The 24,111-nt window shown below is 41.7% G+C and overlaps 2 protein-coding genes across 3 annotated transcripts in view; both read right to left on the reverse strand.

Moving 5' to 3' along the window:
• Positions 1 to 12,622, reverse strand: part of prg4b (proteoglycan 4b) — a 138,309-nt gene extending 125,687 nt beyond the window's left edge. Inside the window, exons 1-2 of one of the 2 annotated variants that reach the window (XM_055642159.1) lie at positions 12,447 to 12,622; positions 3,569 to 3,674 (exon numbers count right to left, since the gene is read on the reverse strand). The gene's annotated coding sequence lies outside the window, so the exon portion shown is untranslated. Of the gene's footprint in view, positions 1 to 3,568; positions 3,781 to 12,446 lie in introns of those variants that run through there. The other variant, XM_055642161.1, reaches the window with a different exon arrangement.
• Positions 12,623 to 14,467: 1,845 nt separating this feature from the next.
• The window catches only part of hmcn1 (hemicentin 1), a 376,776-nt gene continuing 367,132 nt past the window's right edge, over positions 14,468 to 24,111 (reverse strand). The window contains 4 exon segments of the mRNA XM_055642165.1: positions 14,468 to 15,264; positions 16,377 to 16,503; positions 19,915 to 20,034; positions 21,864 to 22,199. Coding sequence (XP_055498140.1) covers positions 14,898 to 15,264; positions 16,377 to 16,503; positions 19,915 to 20,034; positions 21,864 to 22,199 — 950 coding nt within the window. The 3' untranslated portion in view covers positions 14,468 to 14,897.

A 24,111-nucleotide genomic window follows, 5' to 3' on the forward strand; every position in this document is an offset into this window, starting at 1 on the left:
CAGGTACCCTCTGAATGGGATCAGTGAGATGAGAGCATAGCCAGTGTGCTGATGGTCTTTGATGATATTTGCTGTCCTATTGAGGCAGCAAATCCCGTAGATCCCTTCAATGGTGGGGTGGTCAAAACCTGTGGTGGACTGGATGGTGTCCATTTATGACAATAGACGACTTGGACTCTGCGGCTGGCACGGACACTTTAATACTGGCACTGGCCACTCGAATCAGCGGCCCCGGACATTTTTTATGATTGGTTTATTGAATTTTAACATTGTGGGTTTTTTTTACCTGCTTTTAACTATTTATACTGTTCCATCAGGGACTGGATTGTTTTTAGTGTTATTATGTGTGAAGGGTTTAAATTTCATGTGCGATGCTCCACTATTCACTGGGAAACGTCTTTTCATTTTGCACTGTAACAACTGTTGCTTGCAAGATGACAATAAAGGTTGATTGGTTGATTGATTGATAGGTGCAGGAGTAGGCCATTCGGCCCTGCTTCGAGCCAGCACCGCCATTCAATATGATCATGGCTGATCATCCCCAATCTTTCTGCATCTGGGTGCTTGAGTTACCAAATTACTCAGTGATGCAATCCATCATTGTGTTCTCTACCGTACACCAATAGAAGTTCTATAGAGTATACGGTGATATGCCAAATTTCTTCAATTTTCTAAGTAAACAGCATCTCTGGTCCTACTGAAGCCCGCCAGTCTGGGTGTGCCAGATTGCTGAGCCAGGATAGTCATCATTTGTCACTCCCAGTTCCTGTAGTCCAGTGAGCCCTGAGGCTTTAACAAGATGCAGCATGATTTCTGCTCTCCACAGCAACAGTCAATGGTTCTCATTAAAGACCACAATGGAACTTCTAGGCACTGACTTTGCCCTCTCTTAATCTATGTAGCAAGTCCCACTGGTGTGGCAGGTATGTGGTCAGGTAGATGCATTGCAGGCTCTCAGATATGTGGTTTGAACAAACATCGAAGTGCTCGAGGAACACAGCAGACCAGGCATCATCTGTAGAGGGAGATGGACACACAACGTTTCAAGGCAGAACATCTGCAGTCTCCTCTGTCTCCTGATAAGTGGCTTGTTTGATGCTGACTCTGGCCTCCATTCCTCATGTTGGCAAGTCTCCACATGCATTATAAGCGTGGCTATTCGGACCACAGTGGGTACGAGGGTGACAGACACAGTGAGAGGGTGTAAGATTGGTGTACAGCTGCAGGCTTAGACTTAGCTTAGTTACAAGAATAACGGTGCTGGTTGGCAACGTTGTAAGCTTCAGCAGCTAAACTCACAGAATAATAACACAGGAAGGTCTATTCAGTCTGTCAAGTCTGTACCTGTCCTATACAAGAGCAATCCAACCAGCCGTACTCTTCTGCCCTCTCTGCACTGCCTTGCACATTATTTCTGTTGCTAATCCATTTGTCTTTTTAATGGTATAATTGAATCTGCCTCCTCTACTATCCTCGAAGTGACTCCAGCAATAATACTCTCTGGCTAAATGCTTTTTTTCTCCATGTTACTTTAGGAGCTTTTGCCAATCATCTTCACTCTACATCAGTGGTTCCCAACCTTTTTTTGGCCCTGCCCCACCTAATCACCTCTAAAATCCTGATGCCCCCCCCCCCCCCTGCTTTCCCTTGAGAGAAAACGGAGGAAATAGATATAAGGGTAACTTAGCAAAAGCTCTTTGAATCGCATTTCTAAATCCAATTCAATAAATGAGGTTCTCCCATGACCTCGCGCGCTTCGTGCGACGTGCATGAAGAGCGATGGCGCGGTGATTATGTAATAACTTCACAATAAAGACCTTTTTTAACCCCAAAAAATTATTTACTCAAAATAACATCTGAAACATAAACTACATATGTTTACCTGATGGAAAATCCAAAAAAATAAAAATCGAAAATTTGGACCCAGACCTCCTCAGTCGCGCTCAATTGCCCCCCTTAAAAATCAAATTACCCCCCTGTGGGGCGTATGCCCCACGTTGGGAGCCACCGCTCTACATCCACTTGGTTCTCCACCGATGGGAAAACAGGTAATTCTGCTATATCACAATAATTGGGATCTTAAGAAAAAAACAATATAAAAAGGAAATGGGGTTAGAAGCTAGAGAGTTTCACACCCGCAATGACAACATTATTTCTCCCAGGATTTTCAAAATTAAAGGGTTTTTTTAATGACCAAGTTTATTTGTGAAAGCTTAACATATTAAAGATTAATGTTACATTGTTTAATAGAATATCATTGCACAAGTGTCAGTAGATGTGATTCTTGTTAATGTTTAAGGCCACCTGCGGTGAACCTGCCAAACAGTGTTCTTTAGAGACAACTGCGTTTGATTATTGGGTGGGGTTATGCGGTGGGGAGAGGGGGTTAGATGGAAAGGGTCTTTTTCATCAACAGTTTATTCCAAGATTCCTTTTTCTGCTTATCAATTCCAACGTAATTCTTAAGTGGTCTGCTGGTTCCCGATAGAAATCAAGTTGTAACCAATCTGGCCAGTGTTATACAAAGGTATTCCCTATCAATCGTGTTATATTTGCCTTGTAGAAACACATTTCGCAGCAGAAGTGTCTGCAGGTCTTTTCTGCTTAACCCCTTCTTGAATGGAAATGTATTTCTCACGTCATTTCAAAACAAGAAAGACCTGTTTTCTGGATTCTCAAGAGATTTAGGCAATTATTAATGACTAGTCAACCAAACCCTTTAACAGCATCATTAGCAACGTTCTGATGCTCGTCTTTCCACTGCACCCACTACTACCCCTCCTACTCCCCATTACGGTGAGAATGCAATGACTCAGCGCTTTTTCCCAAAGGATAACAAGGAACACGGCACGAAAATAGGCCGTTCAGCCCATGCCGACCAGCGATCCCTACACATTTACCAAGCCAATTAACCTATTGAACGTTTTGTCATTCTACTATGTGTTAATGTTGTGTAGTCGATAAGATTAAATCCTTCAACAGAGGCCTCACCTTCGTTCCCCTCCACCCCACCTCAACGAGTTCTGGGCCCACCATGATGTAGAGCATTTCTTCCGTCGCCTCCGTGCCTTTTTCTATAGGAAGGAGTCCTCACTACCCAGTGATGACCCCTTCTCCACCGGTCCCACTCCTCTTGGACTCCCCCGATTGGCCTTCTACCCTCTCTAGACCTTTTTATTTCTAACTGCTGGCGTGACATCAACCTTTTCAACTTTTCCACTCCCCTTCCCTACTCTAACCTCACTCCCTCTGAACATACAGCCCTCCGCTCACTCTGCAGCACCCCTGACATTATACTCAAACCCGCTGACAAGGGAGGTGCTGTGGAGGTCTGGCGCGCTGACCTCTACCGGGCTGAGGCCAGGCAACAACTATCAGACACCTCCTCCTATTTATCCTTGGACCATGACCCCATAGATGAGCACCAGGCATTAATCTCAAACACCATTACTGATTTCATCACTTCTGGTAGTCTGCCTTCCACAGCCTCCAACCTTATCGTTTCTAAGCCCTGTACAGCCCGTTTTTACTTCTCCCCAAAATCCATAAAGAAATTATTTCCACGTACCTCGACGCCACTCTCTCTCGACCTGTGTCCAAGATACCTCACATGTCCTTCGTCTCTTTAATGACGTCCGCTTTCCGAGCAGGTTATGAGCAGTAAATTCAAGGCTCTGATAATAGAAGGGAGGAAGTTGTTCTTGAATCTGGTGGCATGTGTTTTCAGGCTTTTATATGTTTCAAACTGATAAATCTATCTTCCTGCTCCACAGCTGATCCACTGATCGAGATTACTCAACCACCAACCAGGAAACATTTTATCTACTGTGACGCACAATGCATTAGCTGTGGATAAAGAAGTGCGCACACCCTGGCTTTAGAGGATTGAGACATAAAATGATGAAATTAAATCTCTTCTGAGCAGCGGTTATAAACTATTTGTGCAATCACTATTAGAGAAGGTGGAGAATACACGTTGTTAATTACAACGACAATCAGAATCATACTTTATTAGCCAAGTATGTTTTGCAACATACAAGGAATTTGATTTGCTGTACACGTAGACGGGACAATCTTGACTCCCGTAGCCTGCAGTCGGGCTGATTAAGCTCCTGCATCAGGGGGGGAATCACAGCTCCCCGCGCCGGGCGATCGGACCCCGGATCTGGGCTGGTCGAAATCTTCTGCGACTGGAGCTTCCCGACATCAGTCTCTACCCGGGACTGCGAGCACCTCAATGTTGTAATCTGCAGGCTGTGGTTTGAGCGTAAATCCCAGGCAAGGGATCGGCTCTGATGGTAAGTCCACGGCCCCACAGTCGGTCCCGAGCAAGGCCGTCAGCTTCATGATGTTAGGCCGCAGGGCGACCGGAGATACGATCCGGAAAACAATCGCATCTCCGGCAAGGTAAGAGATTGAAAACAAGTTTCCCCCCCCCCCCCCCCCCCCCCCCCCCCCCCCATCCCATATAACAAAACAGAGAACATTAACACATACTTTTAAACACACTAAAAATAACAAAAAAAACCGAAAAAACAGACAGACCGTTGGCAAGGCTGCCATCGCTCCCGGAAATGTTAGTGACTGATGTAGATCTGAGGGAACTATTGGAATTATTCATAGGATGCCATCCACGGTGCATCCGTAGAAATGGATGTGATTGAGGATAAACTGAATTTTCTTGGTCTTCTGAGGAAGTAGAGATGTTTATGTGCTTTCTTGACCATAACATTTGTGTGGTTGGACCAGGTCAAATTGTTGATTTTACTTCGGAGTCACGTGAGTGGCTACGTGAAGAAGGCCATCCAGGCGCACGCGCGTCATCTCGTCAGACGCATTGCGCTGCGAGGACGAACCTACAAGCGGTGAGTGAAAGAAAACCTGAACGTAAGTATTTTACTTTCATTTCAGGCTGCTTTTCTCCGTGGAGACTGCGTGCAGAGACACAGGCAAGTCTTATGTATGGAGAAAGGTGGGAGGAAGAATGGTAAGCGCACCGCAGTAAGCACTCAATAAGACAAAGTGTCTGAGAGTAGCGGGCGCCCGACTAAAAAGTCGATTGTAAAGATATAACTATTTTACACGGGGGAGAAAGTCCCTTTGAAACTCCCACAGAGAGCAAGGCCATAAAGAAATAATAGGCCTGGAATACTCTGAGGAGTCTGAACTATAGAATTTATAAACTGGAATTCCTCATGGGTAAAACAAACTCCAGGAGTATAAAAAACGCGGGGTTAAAGAACAACCGCATGGAACACCCAGAAGAGGTTCTGGGAAACGTTGGCCCAGATTTGAGCCAGCGACCGAAATGCCTGATGATAAAGATGAATATATGGGCTGACCTGACATGGAGGCAGCACCAGAAATGTCCGAAAGACAATACAGGCGTTGGTCTACAGGAGACCCAGAATATGGAGCAGCACCCAAAAGTGGGCTGCCAGTATACAGCTCAATGGTAGAGCTTGATGTACCCCAAAGAGGGACAAAAAAGCGTAGGCTTATGAGAGAGCCGTCGCATGAAATACCTGATGATGAATATCCAGGTGAAACCCATTATGAGGAGGAATATCCAGAATATTCTGACAATGAATAATATAAGGACCAGAGCCCATACACAAAAAAGAAATGTACCAGGGCTGGTCCATAAGTTCTCTAGTCCCAGAAAAAAGGTACAACCTCTAAAAGAGGATATAGCAGAAGTATAAATACCTGCTTTCCCATCATTTGGAAGAACCAACAATGGATGAGATTGAGAACAAATATGAAATCCCGCAGAATTGCGATCTGCTAGCAGTCCTATCTGTCAACAGTGAAGTTGGAGTTATGGGCACTGTAGTATGCGTTCAAGAAATTAGGTTACAGCGGGTACTAAGAATGTGGTCAAGCATTACGGCATTGCCAGAGACCTGGAAGAAGGAAATGTGACAACGTCACATCAGGATGTTATGGGAATGATGTGTAATGCACAATATGAAATAAACTGTATTCGCAAAAATACAATAAGACCTAACATACATCCTAAGTTTGCAGGGCTCTGTAAACCATCTAATATACAATTGCCATAACGAAGGCAATATTCATACCAAAGGGTGGCTGGAACTGGTGAAGGAACAAGTCGCTCGTACCCGCATACACGAGATTGGCGTACGACCCCAGGATGTGGAGGACATGGTTATTCCCACGAGGGGCAAGGTACAAAAAGTGACGCCAGCAAATCCTGAGGTAGGTGGTTCTGGTTCTGAGACAAACACATCAGTTGTGTCCTATTCACAAATTGGGGGAAAATTACAATTCTTCCTAATAGAAGGGCAACAAATAACATCTGATGCCTATATACTGTGCAGTATAATGGGGTTTAGAATTGAATTCTACCAAAAAATGAAAATTCCCCTACTCAACATATTCCAAGACAAATACATGTTCTCTAAAGAAGAGATTAGAATTATTCAAGTAGAATCTTAGCATTGTTAAGAGCCCAAGGCCATTTGATAATGGTTTATTTGGATGACATTTAGTTGTGGCACTGAAGCCATAACGACAACATCAGTTTAAAAGTCAAATTAACATTCAAAATCTGGGCTTCTTTATTTCCAGATAAATCTAGATTGATATCTAACAATATAATTGATTACTTGAGGTTCACTATTAATTCAGAGCACATGACAGTGATTTACCCAAGGACTAAAGCTACAGTGAATTGTGGGATGTAAGGAACTAATTGCAGGCAAACAACCATCAATCAGCCAAGTGACAAGCCTAATTGGCAAACTAATTGTTTCTTTCCAGCTGTTCAGCTTGGCCCACTGCATTACCATCAACTGCAGTGAGCAAAGGTTAAAAGACATTTCGGGTATTTGATAGACCCATGTAACTACCAAACACAGCAATTATGATATAAAATGGTGGATTAATAATGGTGATTGATCTTACAGAAAAATTCTGGTTGAATCACCAGCTATCAGCCTACAAACCGATGCAAGTGCACTAGATTGGGGAGATGCTGATACCATCTCAAGCTGTGGAGATAGATCGTATGCAGAGGAAGAACCTTTGCTCGAGACACATGGCATTAATTATCTTGAATTATTAAGTGTATTTCATGGGCTTAAAGCCCTTTACCGCAAGGTACAAAATTTGCATGTACAGGTTCAGATTGACAATACTACGGCAGTAGCATATGTCAATCATATGGGTGGAATCAAATCAGAAGCATTTGACAGATTAGCAAACAGGAATTGGCACTGGTGCATTAACAGAGAGATTTTGTTCTGAAATTTACCTACCAGGTAAATTCAATATATTGCAGACACTAGGTCACGAAAATTTAATCACAATACAAAATGGATGTTAGAAACATAGAAAATAGGTGCAGGAGTGCGGCATTCGGCCCTTCGAGCCTGCACCACCATTCAATATGATCATGGCTGATCATCTAACTCAGTATACTGTTAAACCGTGACATTTTCCATAAGATTGTGAATAAATTTGGGAAACCAGAAATTGACTTGTTTGCATCCAGATTGAACCACCAGTTACCTCAATATGGTTGTGGGAACCAGACCTAGGTGCAACAAGGGTAGATGTGTTTACGCTAAATTGGGGTGGAATGTTTATATGCATTTCCTCCCTTTTGTCTGATCAGTAGTCTACAGAAGATCAAACAAGATAATGCTTCAGGATTGTTCGTGGTTCCAGACAGGCCACACAACCATGGCATCAACTAGTGTTAAAAATGATGACAGAACCTATAATGCACGTCTCAAGACAAGAAAACCTACTCGTGCACCCTGTAACTGGTGATTTCATCATTTACATGATCGTATTGATTTATTGATTTGCAGATTCAAAAAAGGCCATATCTTGGAAGAGACTAACGGATCGCAGTATGTATGTAATTACAGGATCCTGGAAGGATAATACCCAGAAGCAGTATATCTCTTACATTAAGAAATGGGGGCAGTTTGTTCAACACAAAATATTATTATCATACTGCACACGTCAGATGTTGTAGAATTCTTGTCAACATTACATTTTGATGCTAATTTAAGTATAGTGCGATCAACGCTGCAAGGAGTGCCCTCTCTGCATATTTATCGAGAACATCGGAACAACAAGTTCTAGGATCACACCCCTTGATTTGTAGATATATGAAAGGCATCTTTAATGCTAAATCTCCCAGACCGAGATATACGGAAATCTGGAATGTAAGGGATGTACTCACACTACTTAGGAATTGGAGTCCCATCTCAAATTTGTCTTTAGACAAAATCACTATGAAAGTAGTCATGTTAATGGCTTTAGTATCAGCCCAAAGAGTACAAACTTTACCCAAGTTACGAGTAGACAGAATGGGAATGGCAGAAGAGGAAATTACATTCTATGTCTATGACCTGCTAAAACAGAGCAGACCAGGAGTCTCGGGGTGTAAATTGGTTTTCAGTATATCCTACAGAAAAGACTAGGCGTAATTACATATTTGAAACACTACATTGAGACCACCAAGCACCTTAGAGGTGTAGAATCCGCATTATTTATCAACCATAAATAACCACACAAAAAAGTGACAACACAAACAATTTCAAGATGGCTGAATAAGGTGATATTCGATTCAGGAATTGATACTGAAAATGTTTTAGTCTTATTTGGACGTTCCAATAGACCATATCCTCACGGCCGCAGGATGGTCAAATGAAAGGATGTTTACAAATATTACCACAAAGAGATTGCAGACCCTGGTGTAATTGGTGGTACTGTTTGGATTCAGTATTAAATGTTCCCAGTGATTAAAATGGGGCATAATGTTTATCATAAAACAAACCATTAACTGATTAACAAATGTTATGGTTGCATGTTATTGACTGTTTTTCACTCATAGAGTCAATACAAATGCAGTCATACGCCGGAATTGAATCTTCGGCTTGAAATCACAGAAGCTTTAAAATCTTCACGTAGTCACTCACGTGACTACAAAGTAAAATAGTAAGATTAAACGAGAACTTACCAGTTTGAAGTTTGATCTTTATTTTATGAGGAGTTACGTCGAGGGACTACGTGCCCTCCGCTCCCACCCTAATAAAGATCAAAGGTAAGTTAAGTTTTGTATCACGTAGCTTACTATTATGCTTCGGTATATATCATCTGTGATTTCACACCGCTGCTTTGAAGTTTGACGTGCATGCGCCTGGACGGCCTTCTTCACGTAGTCCCTCGACGAAACTCCTCATAAAATAAAGATCAAACTTCAAACTGGTAAGTTCTCGTTTAATCTTACTATTACATTTACTTCTGGGAACTTGAAGCTCTTGACCATCTCCACTTCATCAACATAGACCATGTACAGCATCTCACATCCTGAAGTTGATAACTGTTAACTTCACTTTGTTGACATTAAGGGAGAAGTTGTCATCTTGACACTATGCTATTAATCTCTCTATATCTCTCCTGTACCGGAGATTGCCAGTTGCCAAACACATTAATTATCCTTCCCATTCCCACACTGACCTTTTAGTCTGAGGTCTCCTCCATTGTCAAAGTGAGGCCAAATGAAAATAGGTGGAACAACATCTCATATTGTGCTTGGGCAGCTTACAACACAGTGGTCTAATTATTGATTTCTCTAACTTCAAGTAACCCTTGCATTCCTTCACTCCCCATCCCTCCCCCACCCAAGTCATACCAGCTTTAAAGTTGTCTCGTTGTGTATCATTGTCTGTACTCGTTCTCACCTGGGCCACAGCTGACAATTTCCTTTACCATTGTTACTTTTTTGCATAGTTTTCATTCATTTTTCTATATCTCTCTACATCACCGTCTATATCTCTCGTTTCCCTTTCCCTTGACTCTCAGTCTGATGAAAGGTCTCGACACAAAACGTCACCTATTCCTTTTCTCCAGAGCTGCTGTCTGACCTGCTGAGTTACTCCAGTTTTTTGTGTCTATCTTCGGTATAAACCAGCATCTGCTGTTCCTTCCCACACAGGGACCAAACAGGACAAAGATCCACTGTAAAGGAATGGAGCAGTGGCAGATGGAATTTAATCCAGGTAAATTTGAAGTCAAATAGTCGGACATCTGGAGTAAATAGCAGACACCTTAGGAGCTTAGATGTACATTGAAGTACCATAACTCAATGAAAATAGAGACACGGGTGAATAGGGTGAATGGGTTTGGTCTAATTAGAGTAAATGGCAAGGACCATAGGAACATTGATTTACAGAGGGGCCTTGGGATACAAGTCCATTGCTCAGTGGACGACACAGGTGGATAGGGTAGTGTGGAAGGCATTTGTTATGCTTGAATTCATAGGTCGAGGGATTGATTATAAGAGTTGGGATGTCATGTAACTGTACAAAACATTGGTTAGACAATTGTGTACAGTTCTAATTGGCACTCCTGAAGAGATTCAGCCAGATGCTGCCTGGAATGGAAGACCATAGATATAAGGAGTGATTGGATAGGTTGGGTTATTCGGATAGGCTAAGGGGTGACAATATAGTGGAGACATACAATTCTGTAGGGTATAGAATGGATAGACATGGAGACCTTTTTTCCTAGGCACGAGTGTCTAGGAATAGAGGGCACTGGTTTAAGGTGTGAGATGAGAAATTTAAAGGAGAACCCAGCACTAAGATTTCCACATAGAGGGTGTGAATATTTAGAACAGCTGCCGGACAAGGTGGTGGAGGCAAATTCAATACAATGTTTAAAAGCCACATGGACAGGTACTTGGATAGGAAAGGCATAGAGGGATCCAGGCCTAATGAAAGCAAATGTGATCGGCATAGATAAACATCATTGTCAGTATGGACAAAGTGGGCCGAAAGGTCTTGTCTGTGCTGTACAATTCTATTTTGCTATGATATTCAGATTTTCCATGGAAGTAAATGACACACATTTGTCCAACTTACATCCCAGTTGCTTGCTGTTGGCCGTTCATTTAAATTGTCTGCAATTGTTTCGATCTTTGTTACTATTTCAGAGAGTGAGTTCCACACTCCCACCACTCCCCTCTAACTGTTGTATTATCTTGCATCTGTGGGCCGTACTTATTTATGGAAATAGATCCCCAATTAACTATGTGGATGTGCAGGGCCCCTGTTCTTCTTTCACATCACACAGTATCACGCCATTTATCCTGCATTCTCTTGCTTGCTTTACTCTCCCTAGATCATTTAACATAGAACAGTACAGCACAGGAACACGCCCTTTGATCCACAATGCTTGTGCTGAACATGATGCCAAGGTAAACTAATCTCTTCTGCCTGCACATGACCCATATCTCTCTATTCCCTGTATATCCATGTGCCTATTTAAAGGCCCCAAATACAATTATTGTATCAGCTTCTACCATAGAAACATAGAAACATAGAAACATAGAAATTAGGTGCAGGAGTAGGCCATTCGGCCCTTCGAGCCTGCACCGCCATTCAATATGATCATGGCTGATCATCCAACTCAGTATCCCGTACCTGCCTTCTCTCCATACCCCCTGATCCCCTTAGCCACAAGGGCCACATCTAACTCCCTCTTAAATATAGCCAATGAAGTGGCCTCAACTACCCTCTGTGGCAGAGAGTTCCAGAGATTCACCACTCTCTGCGTGAAAAAAGTTCTTCTCATCTCGGTTTTAAAGGATTTCCCCTTTATCCTTAAGCTGTGACCCCTTGTCCTGGACTTCCCTAACATCGGGAACAATCTTCCTGCATCTAGCCTGTCCAACCCCTTAAGAATTTTGTAAGTTTCTATAAGATCCCCTCTCAATCTTCTAAATTCTAGAGAGTATAAACCAAGTCTATCCAGTCTTTCTTCATAAGACAGTCCTGACATCCCAGGAATCAGTCTGGTGAACCGTCTCTGCACTCCCTCTATGGCAATAATGTCCTTCCTCAGATTTGGAGACCAAAACTGTACGCAATACTCCAGGTGTGGTCTCACCAAGACCCTGTACAACTGCAGGTCTCACCAAGACCCTGTACAACTGTACCACTACCCTTGGTAACACATTCCAGGCACACACCACGCTCTGCAAAAACTTCCCCTGCACTCCTCTTTTAAAGTTTGTACCTTTCACCTTAAAGCTATGCTTTCTAGTCTTTGACATTTCCACCCTTGGAATAAGGTTCTGTCTACCCCATCTATGCCTCTCATAATTTTATATACTTCTATCTGATCTCCCTCAACCTCTTGCATATCAGAGAAAACGCGTTTGTCCAACCTCTCCTTGTAGCTAATACCACCTAACCCAGGCAACATTCATATAAACCTCTTCTGCACCTCTCCAAAGCTTACATTGGCCTATAATTCCACCTCCTTCTTGATCTCAAACTGCTCTTGTATATTAGTATTCTGTGGCGTCACACACACACCTCCACACTGATCTCACTGTCTTCCATATCCTTCTCCAATGTGAATACTCTATGTAAATTACTCGTTTAGTACTCGCTTACATCTTCTGAGTACAAGTATAAATTTCCTCCATTATACTTGCGAGTTCCAACCTTCTCCGTCATTAATGTGCAGGTCCACCACCGATTTTCCAGCATCCTTCGTTCCAGAGCATTTCTGTTTTTTATCCGTTTTGCCAGGTCAAAGAAAGGTGGTGGTCCTGTACCTATCAATGGACTTAGGTACTCTGTAGTTTCTTGCTGTCTTCCTCCCTCTCTTCTCAGATAAAGGTGAATGGGTTTGAATCTTGCAACATTTTGACTTAAAATCCATTTTTGTAATGAGCATTTTACGATCTTCCTGGTTGTACAGTAATTACACACTGTCCTATCAAAAGAGGCTAGACAGGTTTGGTTTGGATTCTTGAGTTTAAAAGAATGAAAGTTCATCTTATTGAAACAATTAAGAGCTCTAGGGTACGTGACAGGATAGATGTAAAGATGTTTTCAGCAGTGGGAGAATCTGAAATACATAGTTGCCAGAGGTTGGTCATTTAAAACTTAGTTATGTAGAGATTTTTTTTGTAGAGATTGGTTAAGCTCTAGAATTCTTTATCCCAGAGTTGTGGAGGCAAGATCATTAGAAGTACATGATGTGGAAGTAGATCATTTTTTGAAATATTGGGGATTTTTGAAAGCGTGAGGAGGATCCAACAGCAAGGAGTTGAAGCCTGGGCAGATTCACCGTGTTCACCATGCGCATATTGAATGGTGAGGAAGATATACTTCTGCTGCGCATATTGAATGGTGAGGAAGATATACTTCTGCTGCTACATCTTGTGTTTTAATTTAAAAATATATATTATTAGGCCAAATGGGTCCCGTCCCCTCAACGAGCAGTTGCGGGGAAGGCAGGGGGCTGCGGCATCTCACACACACACTAACCAGCCCCACACACACGCACTAACCACCCCCCTTGATATTATATTATTATTAATTTGCTCTTTTTACCCCATCCTCGCCCTATCCACACGCATAGCCCCCAACTCACAGGCGCATCTAGAGACGGAGAGGGAGGGTAGAGAGAGAGAGGGCACAGAGAGAGGGGGCAGAGACACAGAGAGAGGGGCCAGAGGCAGAGAGTGTGGGGCAGAGACAGAGAGAGAGGGGAAGAGAGAGGAGTGGACAGGGGGGAAGGAGGAGGGGGGTAGAGCAGGAGAGGAGGAGGAAAGGGGACGAGGAGAAGGGGGGTAGAGCAGGGGGGGGGGGGGGGGGGGGAGAGAGGACCTGGGGGGGGGCAAAGGAGGAGGAGGGGGGAGAGGGACTCGACCCAAGACGGATCCGAGACTGACCCGACCGAGACGGACCCGAGAGCCCGTTCTTCACTCGCAGCGCATGGAACACAGCGCGCAGATCCATTGTGATGTCATCAGCAAAAGGTGGCCATGTTTTTTCAGGTTTTTGAACATTGTCATTAATAACTCGAGAAATAAAGCATGAATTTTTCAGATAAGGTGATTTCGGACTCCAGGGGAAAAATCTCTACCGGAATATGTAAAATTTTTACCGTTAGCACGTCGTTTTTTCGCCAGGATGTGATTACACAAAAAAATAAAGAAACAAGATCAGAGTTTTATAAGTATAGTGATAAATAATACAAATAATTTTAAATGAAAAAAATTCCAAAACGTTTGTCAAACCTGATGTCTTTCAAAATCACATGTCGATTCTTTCCAACCTGTTACTGTTTTCCTTGCCCTGTTAATTTAAGTGCAAGACTTATTCAAATTAACAAGTTAATGATGCAAAATATCTTTATGGTTGATGGTTGCTGAAGAGAAGATATATCTGATACAAACATCAGAATATAAATGCTTGTAAGAAATAGGAAATGAGAGACTCGTGCTGTTTATCACCTGACTAAACTTTTGATCGGTTGTTTTAATATGAAGTGTGGAGAAGGGCCTTTTACGTCCAGCCAGGTTTTGGATGGTCAAAGCATAATAACCCAATAAATATTTTAATAATCTTGGACTGTTGCATTTGAAGATAGTGAATGAATGGAGTGCTTACTGTAAACCAAATTACAAGGATGTGACCTTTATTTCATTATCTGATGTTACACTTTAGTCTTTTGAGGAAAAAAATAAATGCACCAAAGGTAACTGCATATAAAATGCACAGAATTGTTCATATATACATTTCATAAAAATAGAATACATCTTGATATCTGACTCCCAGAACTTGTCGCTTTCTTATACAGTGTAATGACTTTAAATGGTCGGTGGTAATTTGGTCAGAACTTTCCATTGTTGAGAATGATGATTTGTTTCCCTTGTTTGAACAGCTTGGCAATGTGTTGCCTGCTGTCTTCAACCTTCAGGTATGTGTACTGCCAAAACATAGCACCATTTTCACAACTGTATTAGATAATGGCAGATTTTAAACATTTGCTTCCGGTGGACTTGATTCCTATTTACTTGAGTGAATAAACATTATATGTTGTTGTGCTTCTTAGTATGGGTATGCAGACACTGCAATATAAACTATAAAAGTAGTCTGATATTCAATGTTTCCATCTGCACTGTATGATGAAGCTCGTACTTTCATCCGATATGTCTGAGGCTCTTGTAGTGGTCTAGTTGTAAATACAACTCCTTTCAAGTTCTCATCTCGAATGGCAAAAGGTATCAGCGGGTTCTCATCGACAATATAGAAGACAGTTCTGGGATGCATCACTCCATCATGAGTATAAGCCACCAGACGGATAAGATCCTGGTTAGCAGCAATACCAAACGGGAGGGCAACAAGTTTATACTCCAAGGCGTAGGGACTGAGAGCACACTCCAGATCATTGGATGGACAGTTTTTCAGGCAAAATCTAAAAAAGAAAAATATATTTCAATTCACAAACTGAAAGAATGAATAAAGCCTTCTGATCCATTCTATCATAATCATTGTGAAAGATACTCCTTTTCCCAAAATTATTCCAAGGTTTTGCTGCAGATGACCTTTACATACATTAATTACAGTGGAAAGCAGCTTCTCACATTAGATCTATGTTCACTAGAGTGAAGACAGACACAAAATGCTGGAGTAACTCAGCGGGTCAGATTAATTCCGATTTTTGGTTGCAGGTGTATAAACATGTTTACAGTTATAGAAATGAATAGTAATTATTCAAACCAAAAAAACGTTTAAAATATTTAATGTGTGACTTGCTCACTGATTCCAAAATTAATAGTTAATACCTGGTTACTGGATGCAACATTCTATCAGAAAACCCAATCAGGTTGGATTTGTTCAACGTTTCTGTAGCTTAGTGATAAAATAGAATACGAGTTCCTACCTGTGCAGGAAGGAACTGTAGATGTTGGTTACACTGAAGATAGACACAAAAGTTGTAAGAATGTTATGCTATGTATGATTTAGTTTCTATTTTATTTGACTGGACAGGCAGCATCTCTGGATAGAAGGAATGGGTGACATTTTGGGACGAGATCCTTCTTCAGACTCAGAGTCTGACCTTGATCTTCGTCCCCTTTGATTTCTCTTCTTTTCACCCTACCCTTCCATATCTCCGTGTCTCCCTCTCCCCTGACTCTCAGTCTGAAGTAAGGTCTTGACCCGAAACATCACCCATTCCTTCTAACCAGAGATGCTGCCTGTCCCGCAGAGTTGCCCCAGCATTTTGTGTCCATCTTATGAGTTCCTACTTTGTCTCTTCTAGTTAGACTAGAATGTAAATAGTAATATGGTATTATGTTTCCAAGAAATACGTCAATCAATCATTTCTAAGTTTGATTTACTAACACTATATTAGGAGCATCAGAAAAGCTATGGGAATGAATGAAAACGTATTTATTAAGTGCAGTTCACTGCTTGGATGAAGTGAGGTTTATAATCTGTTTCCCTTTTGTCTGTAAAAATGTAGTAAAACAAGGAAGCAAATAATAGCTGTAGAACAACGTTATATGCGTTGGCGCAGCATACCCAGTAACTGGATCTCTCTGGTATTTTGGTGGACAAGGTGTGTCTATGCACTGATAACTGCCTCTCATATTGAAGCACATACGACTGGCCCCACAATGGATGTTTTGTTCTAGACATTCGTCAACATCTGCAGAGGATAAAAAGGAAATATCAGTGCAATGCAACATCCAAAATATTTAAAATATGTGACGGCCTATTATTGGAACTTAACAAAGAAAATAAACGCGTTTTCCACTGATAGGTTAATAGGGTAATTATCATTCATGGTGAATTATTATACTTTTTCACTGGAATGAGGTACGAAGATGTAAGAAAGTTCAATAATGAAAGCCACAGGATTGGTGGTTGTTGCTCATTGTTAAAATAGCTAATATATTTTTACACAGAAAAATGCTGTAAGAATGTTATGATATTTATGATTTAGAGTAGTTTCTATTTTACTTGACATTTCAAACCATCATAATGCTGAAAATGAAAATAAAATGACTAATACATTGGATTCTTTAATTTAGTTTAGAGGTACAGCACAGGAACAGGCCCTTTGGCCCACAGAGACTGGGCCGACCAGCAATCGCCCCACACTAACACTATTCTACACACACTGGGGACAATTGACATATTACCAAGCCAATTAACCTACAAACCTGTACGTCTTTGGAGTGTGGGAGGAAACCGAAGATCTCAGAGAAAACCAACAGGGTCACGGAGAGAACGTACAAACTCCGTACAGACAGCACCTGTGGTCGGGATTGAACCCAGGTTTTCAAGGCAGCAACTCTACCGCTGTGCCATTGTGATGCCCAAAAGACTGCCAAGAGCACCACCTGGAATATTGGCCACACAGGTTAGAAGATTTAGGTCAGAAAAAATTGATTTGTGGTCCCACTGGGACATCATTGCAAAGGTTACAATTAATCTCAGCACCAGGTAAAAAAACTGGCCAAAGTCCTATTCCTGATATTAGCAGTGAGACTGCATTAGTTGAGACACAGAGGGAGTTAACTTGTGACAATGTCCTTGGTGTCAAACATATTGACTGTGTTTGCTGTTCATTTGTGGTTATAGAGTTTGGCAGGAGTGACTTTTAAAGGAGTGGCTTTTCTAATTGTAGGTACTTTTACAAACTGGTTTAATAGTTACAAAATGATAGATTTCAAATCATTCTTTGTATTCTGAAACAAAATATGATGGACATTTGTTACATGTAATGCTATATATGTGACATTTAATATTGTTTCTTCAGCCCAATGTATATAATCCTTGACTATTTAATTCGAATAACATATGCTTGTACTTTTTTTTTCTCTCTCAGGTGTTTATTCAGCTTTCCCTTAAATCCATCCATGCTATTCACTTCAACTACTTATTGTGAGTTTCACATACTAATCAGTCTTTTGGTAAAGTGGAATATCTTGCATTTCCTGTTAACTTTAAATATTTATGGCCTCTAGTTTGGGTTTTATACGCAATTTAAAACAGCATTTTTACAGAAGTTGTCCACGTAAAATAACTGCAATTAGCATTTACCCGGTGAGCCCACATGTGGTCTTGCAATAGAGAGAGTTCAATGAACCAGATTAATTGATTTATCAGATGAGGAGAGATTAAACAGATTGGGTCTAAATTCTCTTGAGTTTAGAAGAAGGAAAGGTGGTTTCATTGAAAGCCACCAAATTCTTCCTGGGCCTGAGAGGTGGGCACAAGGGTAATGTTTCCTTTGGCTGGGGATTCTGGAACCAGTGATAGAGTGAAAGCTTTCACGTTTGACCAGCGATCACAATCTCAAATAAGGGGTCTGCCATTGAGGACTGAGACGAGGAGAAATTCTTAATACTAGATACTGATTAATCTTTTGAACTCTGTTCCCAAGAGGGCTTTTGAGGTTCAGTGGCCGTGTGTATTAATGGCAGAGAATGCTAAAAAATGTTTAGATTTTGAGGGAATCAATAGATATGGCACGCATTGTAGCTTTGTCAGCGCATAGGTGGCTGCTATTTGTATACATTGGGTATGCAAGCAAAGAATTGTGTCTTGTCGCATGTGACAATAAAGTATTCCATTCCATTGTGCTAATGAAGGCAAAGACACTTAAGTGTCCATCAGATGACGCAATGGGCTAAGTGTTCGGCTGGCGACCGGAAGGTAGCCGGTTCGAATCCCGCTTGGAGTGCATACTGTCGTTGTGTCCTTGGGGCAAGACACTTCACCCACCTTTGCCTGTGTGTAAATGTAATGTAATTATGTGAAGCACTTTGGGGTCAATGCAAGTTGACTAAAAATGTGCTATATAAATAAGATTATTATTATTATTATTATTATTATTATTATTACAGGTGCACAACCTTTTATCCGGTGTTCCGGAAACCGAAAAACTCCGAAAACCGGCCATTTTTTCCAGGATGTCGTCTGCACACCAAAGCTCGCGTTTGGCGCCAAACTTGACCCGAAACGACCCACGGTCAACCCAGGTCTGTACTACTATAGCGGCTGCCTCCTCCCCGGAGACCGGGGAGACACTTAAACATCTGTAAATCATTGCTTAAATGTTAGTCAGTTAGTTTGGAGGGCTTTTATGTGAAGGGGGGTTTGAGGGGGTAAACTTTAATTCTTAGTCCCCTACCTGGTCGGAGAGGCGGGGAGCGGCCAATGCCTTACCGGGTCGCCGTGCAGTAAGCTCCGCAGCGCTGTGGCCGCCAACTCCCAGCTGGGGCTGCGGGCGGCACCGGTTCTAGCTCCGACCCCGGCAACTCTACCCCTGGCTGCGAGGCGCTCCAAATCCAGCGCAGCCCGCGGCCGGACGCCCGCAGCCCCAGTTCAACAAATGTTGGGAGTCGGCGGCGTCGCAGCGCTGGGATACCAGCGGGGAGCGGGCAATGCCTTACCGGGTCGCTGTGCGGTAAGCTCCAGGGCGCTGCGGCCGCCTCCTCCCAACATTCGCGGAGCTGGGGCTCCGGGCGTCCGACCGCGGGCGGCGCTGGATTTGGAGCGCCCCGCAGCCAAGGGTCGAGTTACCGGGGTCGGAGCTACAACCGGCGCCGCCCGCGGCCGGACGGAGCCCCCAGCTCCGCGATGTTGGGAGTCACCGACCAGGTAGGGGACTAAGAATCAAAGTTTCCCCCTTCACCCACCCACCCCACCACCACCACATAAAATCCCTCCAAACTAACTGACTAACATTTATGCAATGATTTACAATGATTCCCCGGTCTCCGGGGAGGAGGCAGTCGCTCCAGACTTTTCAAGCCGCCCGTGCTACCTACCTAATCTACGCTAAAAATCTTCCATTCGGAAATCCGAAAATGTCCGAAATCCGACAAGTGTCTGGTCCCAAGGCTTTCGGATAAAAGGTTGTGCACCTGTATTATTAAGTAAAACATCAGCTATGATATTATTGAGGGGCAGAGCATTGACAAAGAGGATGAATAGCTTGCATCTGTTTCTATTTCATATGTGATGTTCTTTATCAATGTGTCAATTGAGGGAATGACACCCACCCCCAAAACAAAAATTACAAGGAACTGATAAAAGGGTATCGTACCGTGACATGCTTTCCCGTTGGGCATGAGTCTGTATCCAGTGGGACAGAGACATTGGTAGCTCCCTGCTGTGTTCTTGCAGTCATGCTGACAAGGTTCCTTGTTTTCACATTCATTGATATCTGCAAATAGAAAAAGACAATATTCAGAAAAATCAACAAAGTATTAATCATTACGAATAATTGGCATTAACAAAATAAAGGTGGTGTTAAATGACAAAGTTTCTGTTCTAAGTTCTAACTTTCTCTATATTATATGTATTACATTTAATGGGCTTTATTGTGGAGTATGAAATTAGAAAATCTTAAGTTTGTCTATTTCAATGTTGCAGTATTGTTTAAAAATATAAAATGACTCAATGGTATGAAATAAACGAAAAAGGATTGTATTTACTTGTGAACATTTGCCCCTTTCTGAAATCAGAGAACTGGTATTTCTTTTGTATTTTTGTTACTTTCCCTCTTCCTCCATTTTCTTTATTTTCCTCTGCTTGAGCTGCTAAGCTGCCAGCAGTCCTCGACTGCCCTGTCCAAGGTCCTGCTCTTCATGTGTGAGAACAGACATTGCCAGCTAGATATCTATTGTGTATTGCATTTTTAGTTTTAGTGTAGTTTAGAGATACAGCGCGGAAACAGGTCCTTCGGCCCACCGGGTCCGCGCCGACCAGCAATCCCTGCACATTATCACCATCCTACACACACTAGGGGCATTTTTTACATTTACCAAGCCAATTAACCTACAAACCTGTACGTCTTTGGAGTGTGGGAGGAAGCCGAATATCTCGGAGAAAACCCACACAGGTCACGGGGAGAACGTACAAACTCTGTACAGACAGCACCCGTAGTCGGGATCAAACCCGGGTCTTTGAGCCTGAGCCTGAAAGTAGGTCACCTTCCTATTAAGTTAAAGGATCTGTCCTTTGGGATCCATTCTTGAAATCCCACTGATGATGTCCAGGTGGGCACATGTACTTGAAGCTACTGGCTATGTAGATTTATTGGTAGCACATTGTGTTCAGGTAAGAGTGGGGAGTGATTACTCTGTTCCTTCCCCCGTGTACATCTTTCTGATGGCAAAATGTCCAATCATCTTTAAGATATGTGTGATGGTCACACTGCTGTTGTAAATTGGCCCAATTACTCAAAGGAGCAAATCCCACTGGGAACTTCCATTTTAAAAGCTCTGTAGCGGTTGGGCAATCTCACCATGCCTGTTCTTTTCACTTGTGCGAGCAGTGACCACAGGTCATTTTTGAACTGCCTGAAAGGCATAACGCTGTCAATGCCCATGTCCAAGATGAGTTTTCAGCATAGGTCTCCTGAACAGCACCATTTTACCATGTGTTTAAGTGAATGAGAATTTATAATATTCATCTTTGTTTTGTGATCATTGATGAATGTATTTAAAGTAGATGCATTATTTTAACACTTCTGTTTTATATTACCAAATTTCATATTCCTCAAGCCAAATGGTTCAGAATGTTGAAATACATATAATTGTTACATTAATATTTTTAATTATAACGTTAAAATGAAAATTTCATTAAATAAATGTCGTTAAAATGGAAATATCAGATGGCAGAACATAAACTAATTGCACATTTTTTCCATTTGGTCTGGATCTCACTGCACCTTAGGTCTGATGGGTTGTGTCAAGCTGTACTGATCGTACAAGTGAAACAGATATTCATATCACGAGGAAAATACCGTGGCTTTATGAAATCAAAAGACAAAATGACGAAATTCTGACAGAAGGAAAATAACTATCGCAATGAGCATAACCATTGAAGGCACAATGCAAGCTATATCAGTGAACATAATCAGAAGCAATTTCCTGTATGCAATGGCACTTCAGTTGCACAGCCTTCAAGATATTTTTATTTATGTTTTTTCCCCAGCTTATACTACATAAAACAAAACACAGTTTTCCATTTACAAAGGGTAATGTTTACCTATGCAATTGCCATGCTTTGCCTCATAGCCTTCAGGGCATGTTTTTCTAATGCTCCTGCCAGTCCTCGAGAAAGGCACACGGTAAAGGCTTCCGGAGCCCACGCGGGGTCTATACTGTGAGGTCTGACTAAATTGTTGCTGGTTGTAGTAACCCACATTGGGGAACTGTGCATAGTTATAAATTCTCTCATAATTTGGTAATCTTTCTAATCCAGCACAAGATTTCCCATCACCCAACAAATGTTGTCCAGCTGGACACACGCACTTGAAGCTGCCAGGTGTGTTGATGCACTGGTGTGCACAAGGTCTAGGCACCCGTTCACATTCGTCAAAGTCTGCTCATATGACAGGGTCGCAGCATAATATACCATGAAAGGGAAAGAAAAGAGAACACAAAAAAAAGAGGATCAGTTTGGATAACACTGTACGCCTAACACACATGGAGAAATCTGATTTTACTGACATGACTCCAGGCAGGATTCTGAATAAAGGTTCTCTGAACACAGTATGTCTGATTTGATGGGGGCATGTATAATAAGGGCATCTATTTGACAATCATATACAAATCTACCTTTACTCTAGAAGAAAATACTTCTGTTGCTACCTTCATGATGGAAATGTTAATGTGGATGTTGGTGAGAAATTAATAGATAGTGGTTATGAATATCATAATATTACTCATCTGCAAACATGAGTGAAGAACTCAAGATGGTATTGGCTAAATAACTACAGGGAGAATCTTGGCTGAATCATTTTATTTTTGAGTAATTATCTGCTCATTTAAGGTGGCATGTATCCTGAATAACTCTGTTTAAGAAGGAACTGCAGCTGCTTGAAAATCGAAGGTAGAAAAAAATGCTGGAGAAACTCAGCGGGTGAGGCAGCATTGATGGAGCGAAGCGAATAGGCGACGTTTTGGGTCGAGACCCTTGTTCAGACTGGAGTCTGAAGAAGAGTCTCGACCTGAATAACTCTGTAGTCACTTGCAGTACCATGCTGAGTAAAAGTTGATAAATTAGTACTACATTAAGAGTAGTTTGGGGCAAAATGCAGTTGTGCTGTAAATTTTGCTTTTTATTACAACTAATGGTCCAGGCCAAATATAATTTTGAAAAGATATGACAATACCTTTTGAAAATTAATAAATAAGTATTGTGAAATCTGTGATAACAGTAAAAACAATACATGATTATTCAATTAAATTGATTTGAGTTGCGTTATAATAGCTCTGCTTATATTTTGATAAGCATGAATAATCCCATTACTGATTAGTTCACTCATTCAATATCTTGGAATCGAAACATAGAAACATAAAAACATAGAAAATAGGTGCAGCAGGAGGCCATTCAGCCCTTCGAGTCAACACCACCATTCATTGTGATCATGGCTTATCGTCCCCTATCAATAAAGAATAAAGTTCAAGCAGCTGCATTCAAAATTCAAGCAGCTGCAGTTCCTTCTTAAACAGAATTATTCAGGATACATGCCACCTTAAAGGAATAAAGAGGAATGTTTCAGCAAATGACTCAAATCAAATAATTGGTTGTGTATTAATCTAATGTTATAATTATCTTAATCATTGTCCAAGGCAGAAACTGGGTGAAACCACGTTGAGTGGAAAAAAGACTGCTGTAATCTGAATTCTTCCATTTTCTAACAATTCTAACAATTTCGCTCATGTGCCACATATACTTTCTTATAATTACATTAACATATTTAAAAAAAATACATATGTATTTATATATGAATCTAATGTGTGTGTGTGTGTGTGTGACATGACATAGCTTGCAAACCCTCGCTATTTTACAGCGCCAGAGACTTGGGTTTAATCCTGACCTTGGTTGCTCTCAATGTGGAGTATGCATGGTCTCTCCCTGTGATCATGGGAGCTTCTGTTAGATGCTCCAATTACCTCCCATAGAACAAAGACATGTAAGGGGATAGATTCTACGGCCAATGTAAATTGCCCTAAGTATATCAGTGCGTGGCAGAATCTGGGGAAATTGATGGGATTGTAACGAAAATTTAAAAAGGGATTACAGTATTCTAGGATTATTGTACATGGGTGCTTGTTGGTTGGTGTGAATCTGTATTCCAAAGGGCCTGTTTCTATATTACATATTTCTAAGACTCTAAAGCAGCTTTTTAATTTCTAAATTGATCCAGTCATTTTACATAATGATTCTATCTTGCATCTGCTGATTTACTGAGAAAACACCCTAATCCTTCGCTCCATAGATGCTGCTG

Source organism: Leucoraja erinacea, chromosome 10, assembly GCF_028641065.1.
Source record: "Leucoraja erinacea ecotype New England chromosome 10, Leri_hhj_1, whole genome shotgun sequence".
Taxonomy (NCBI): Eukaryota; Metazoa; Chordata; class Chondrichthyes; order Rajiformes; family Rajidae; genus Leucoraja; species Leucoraja erinaceus.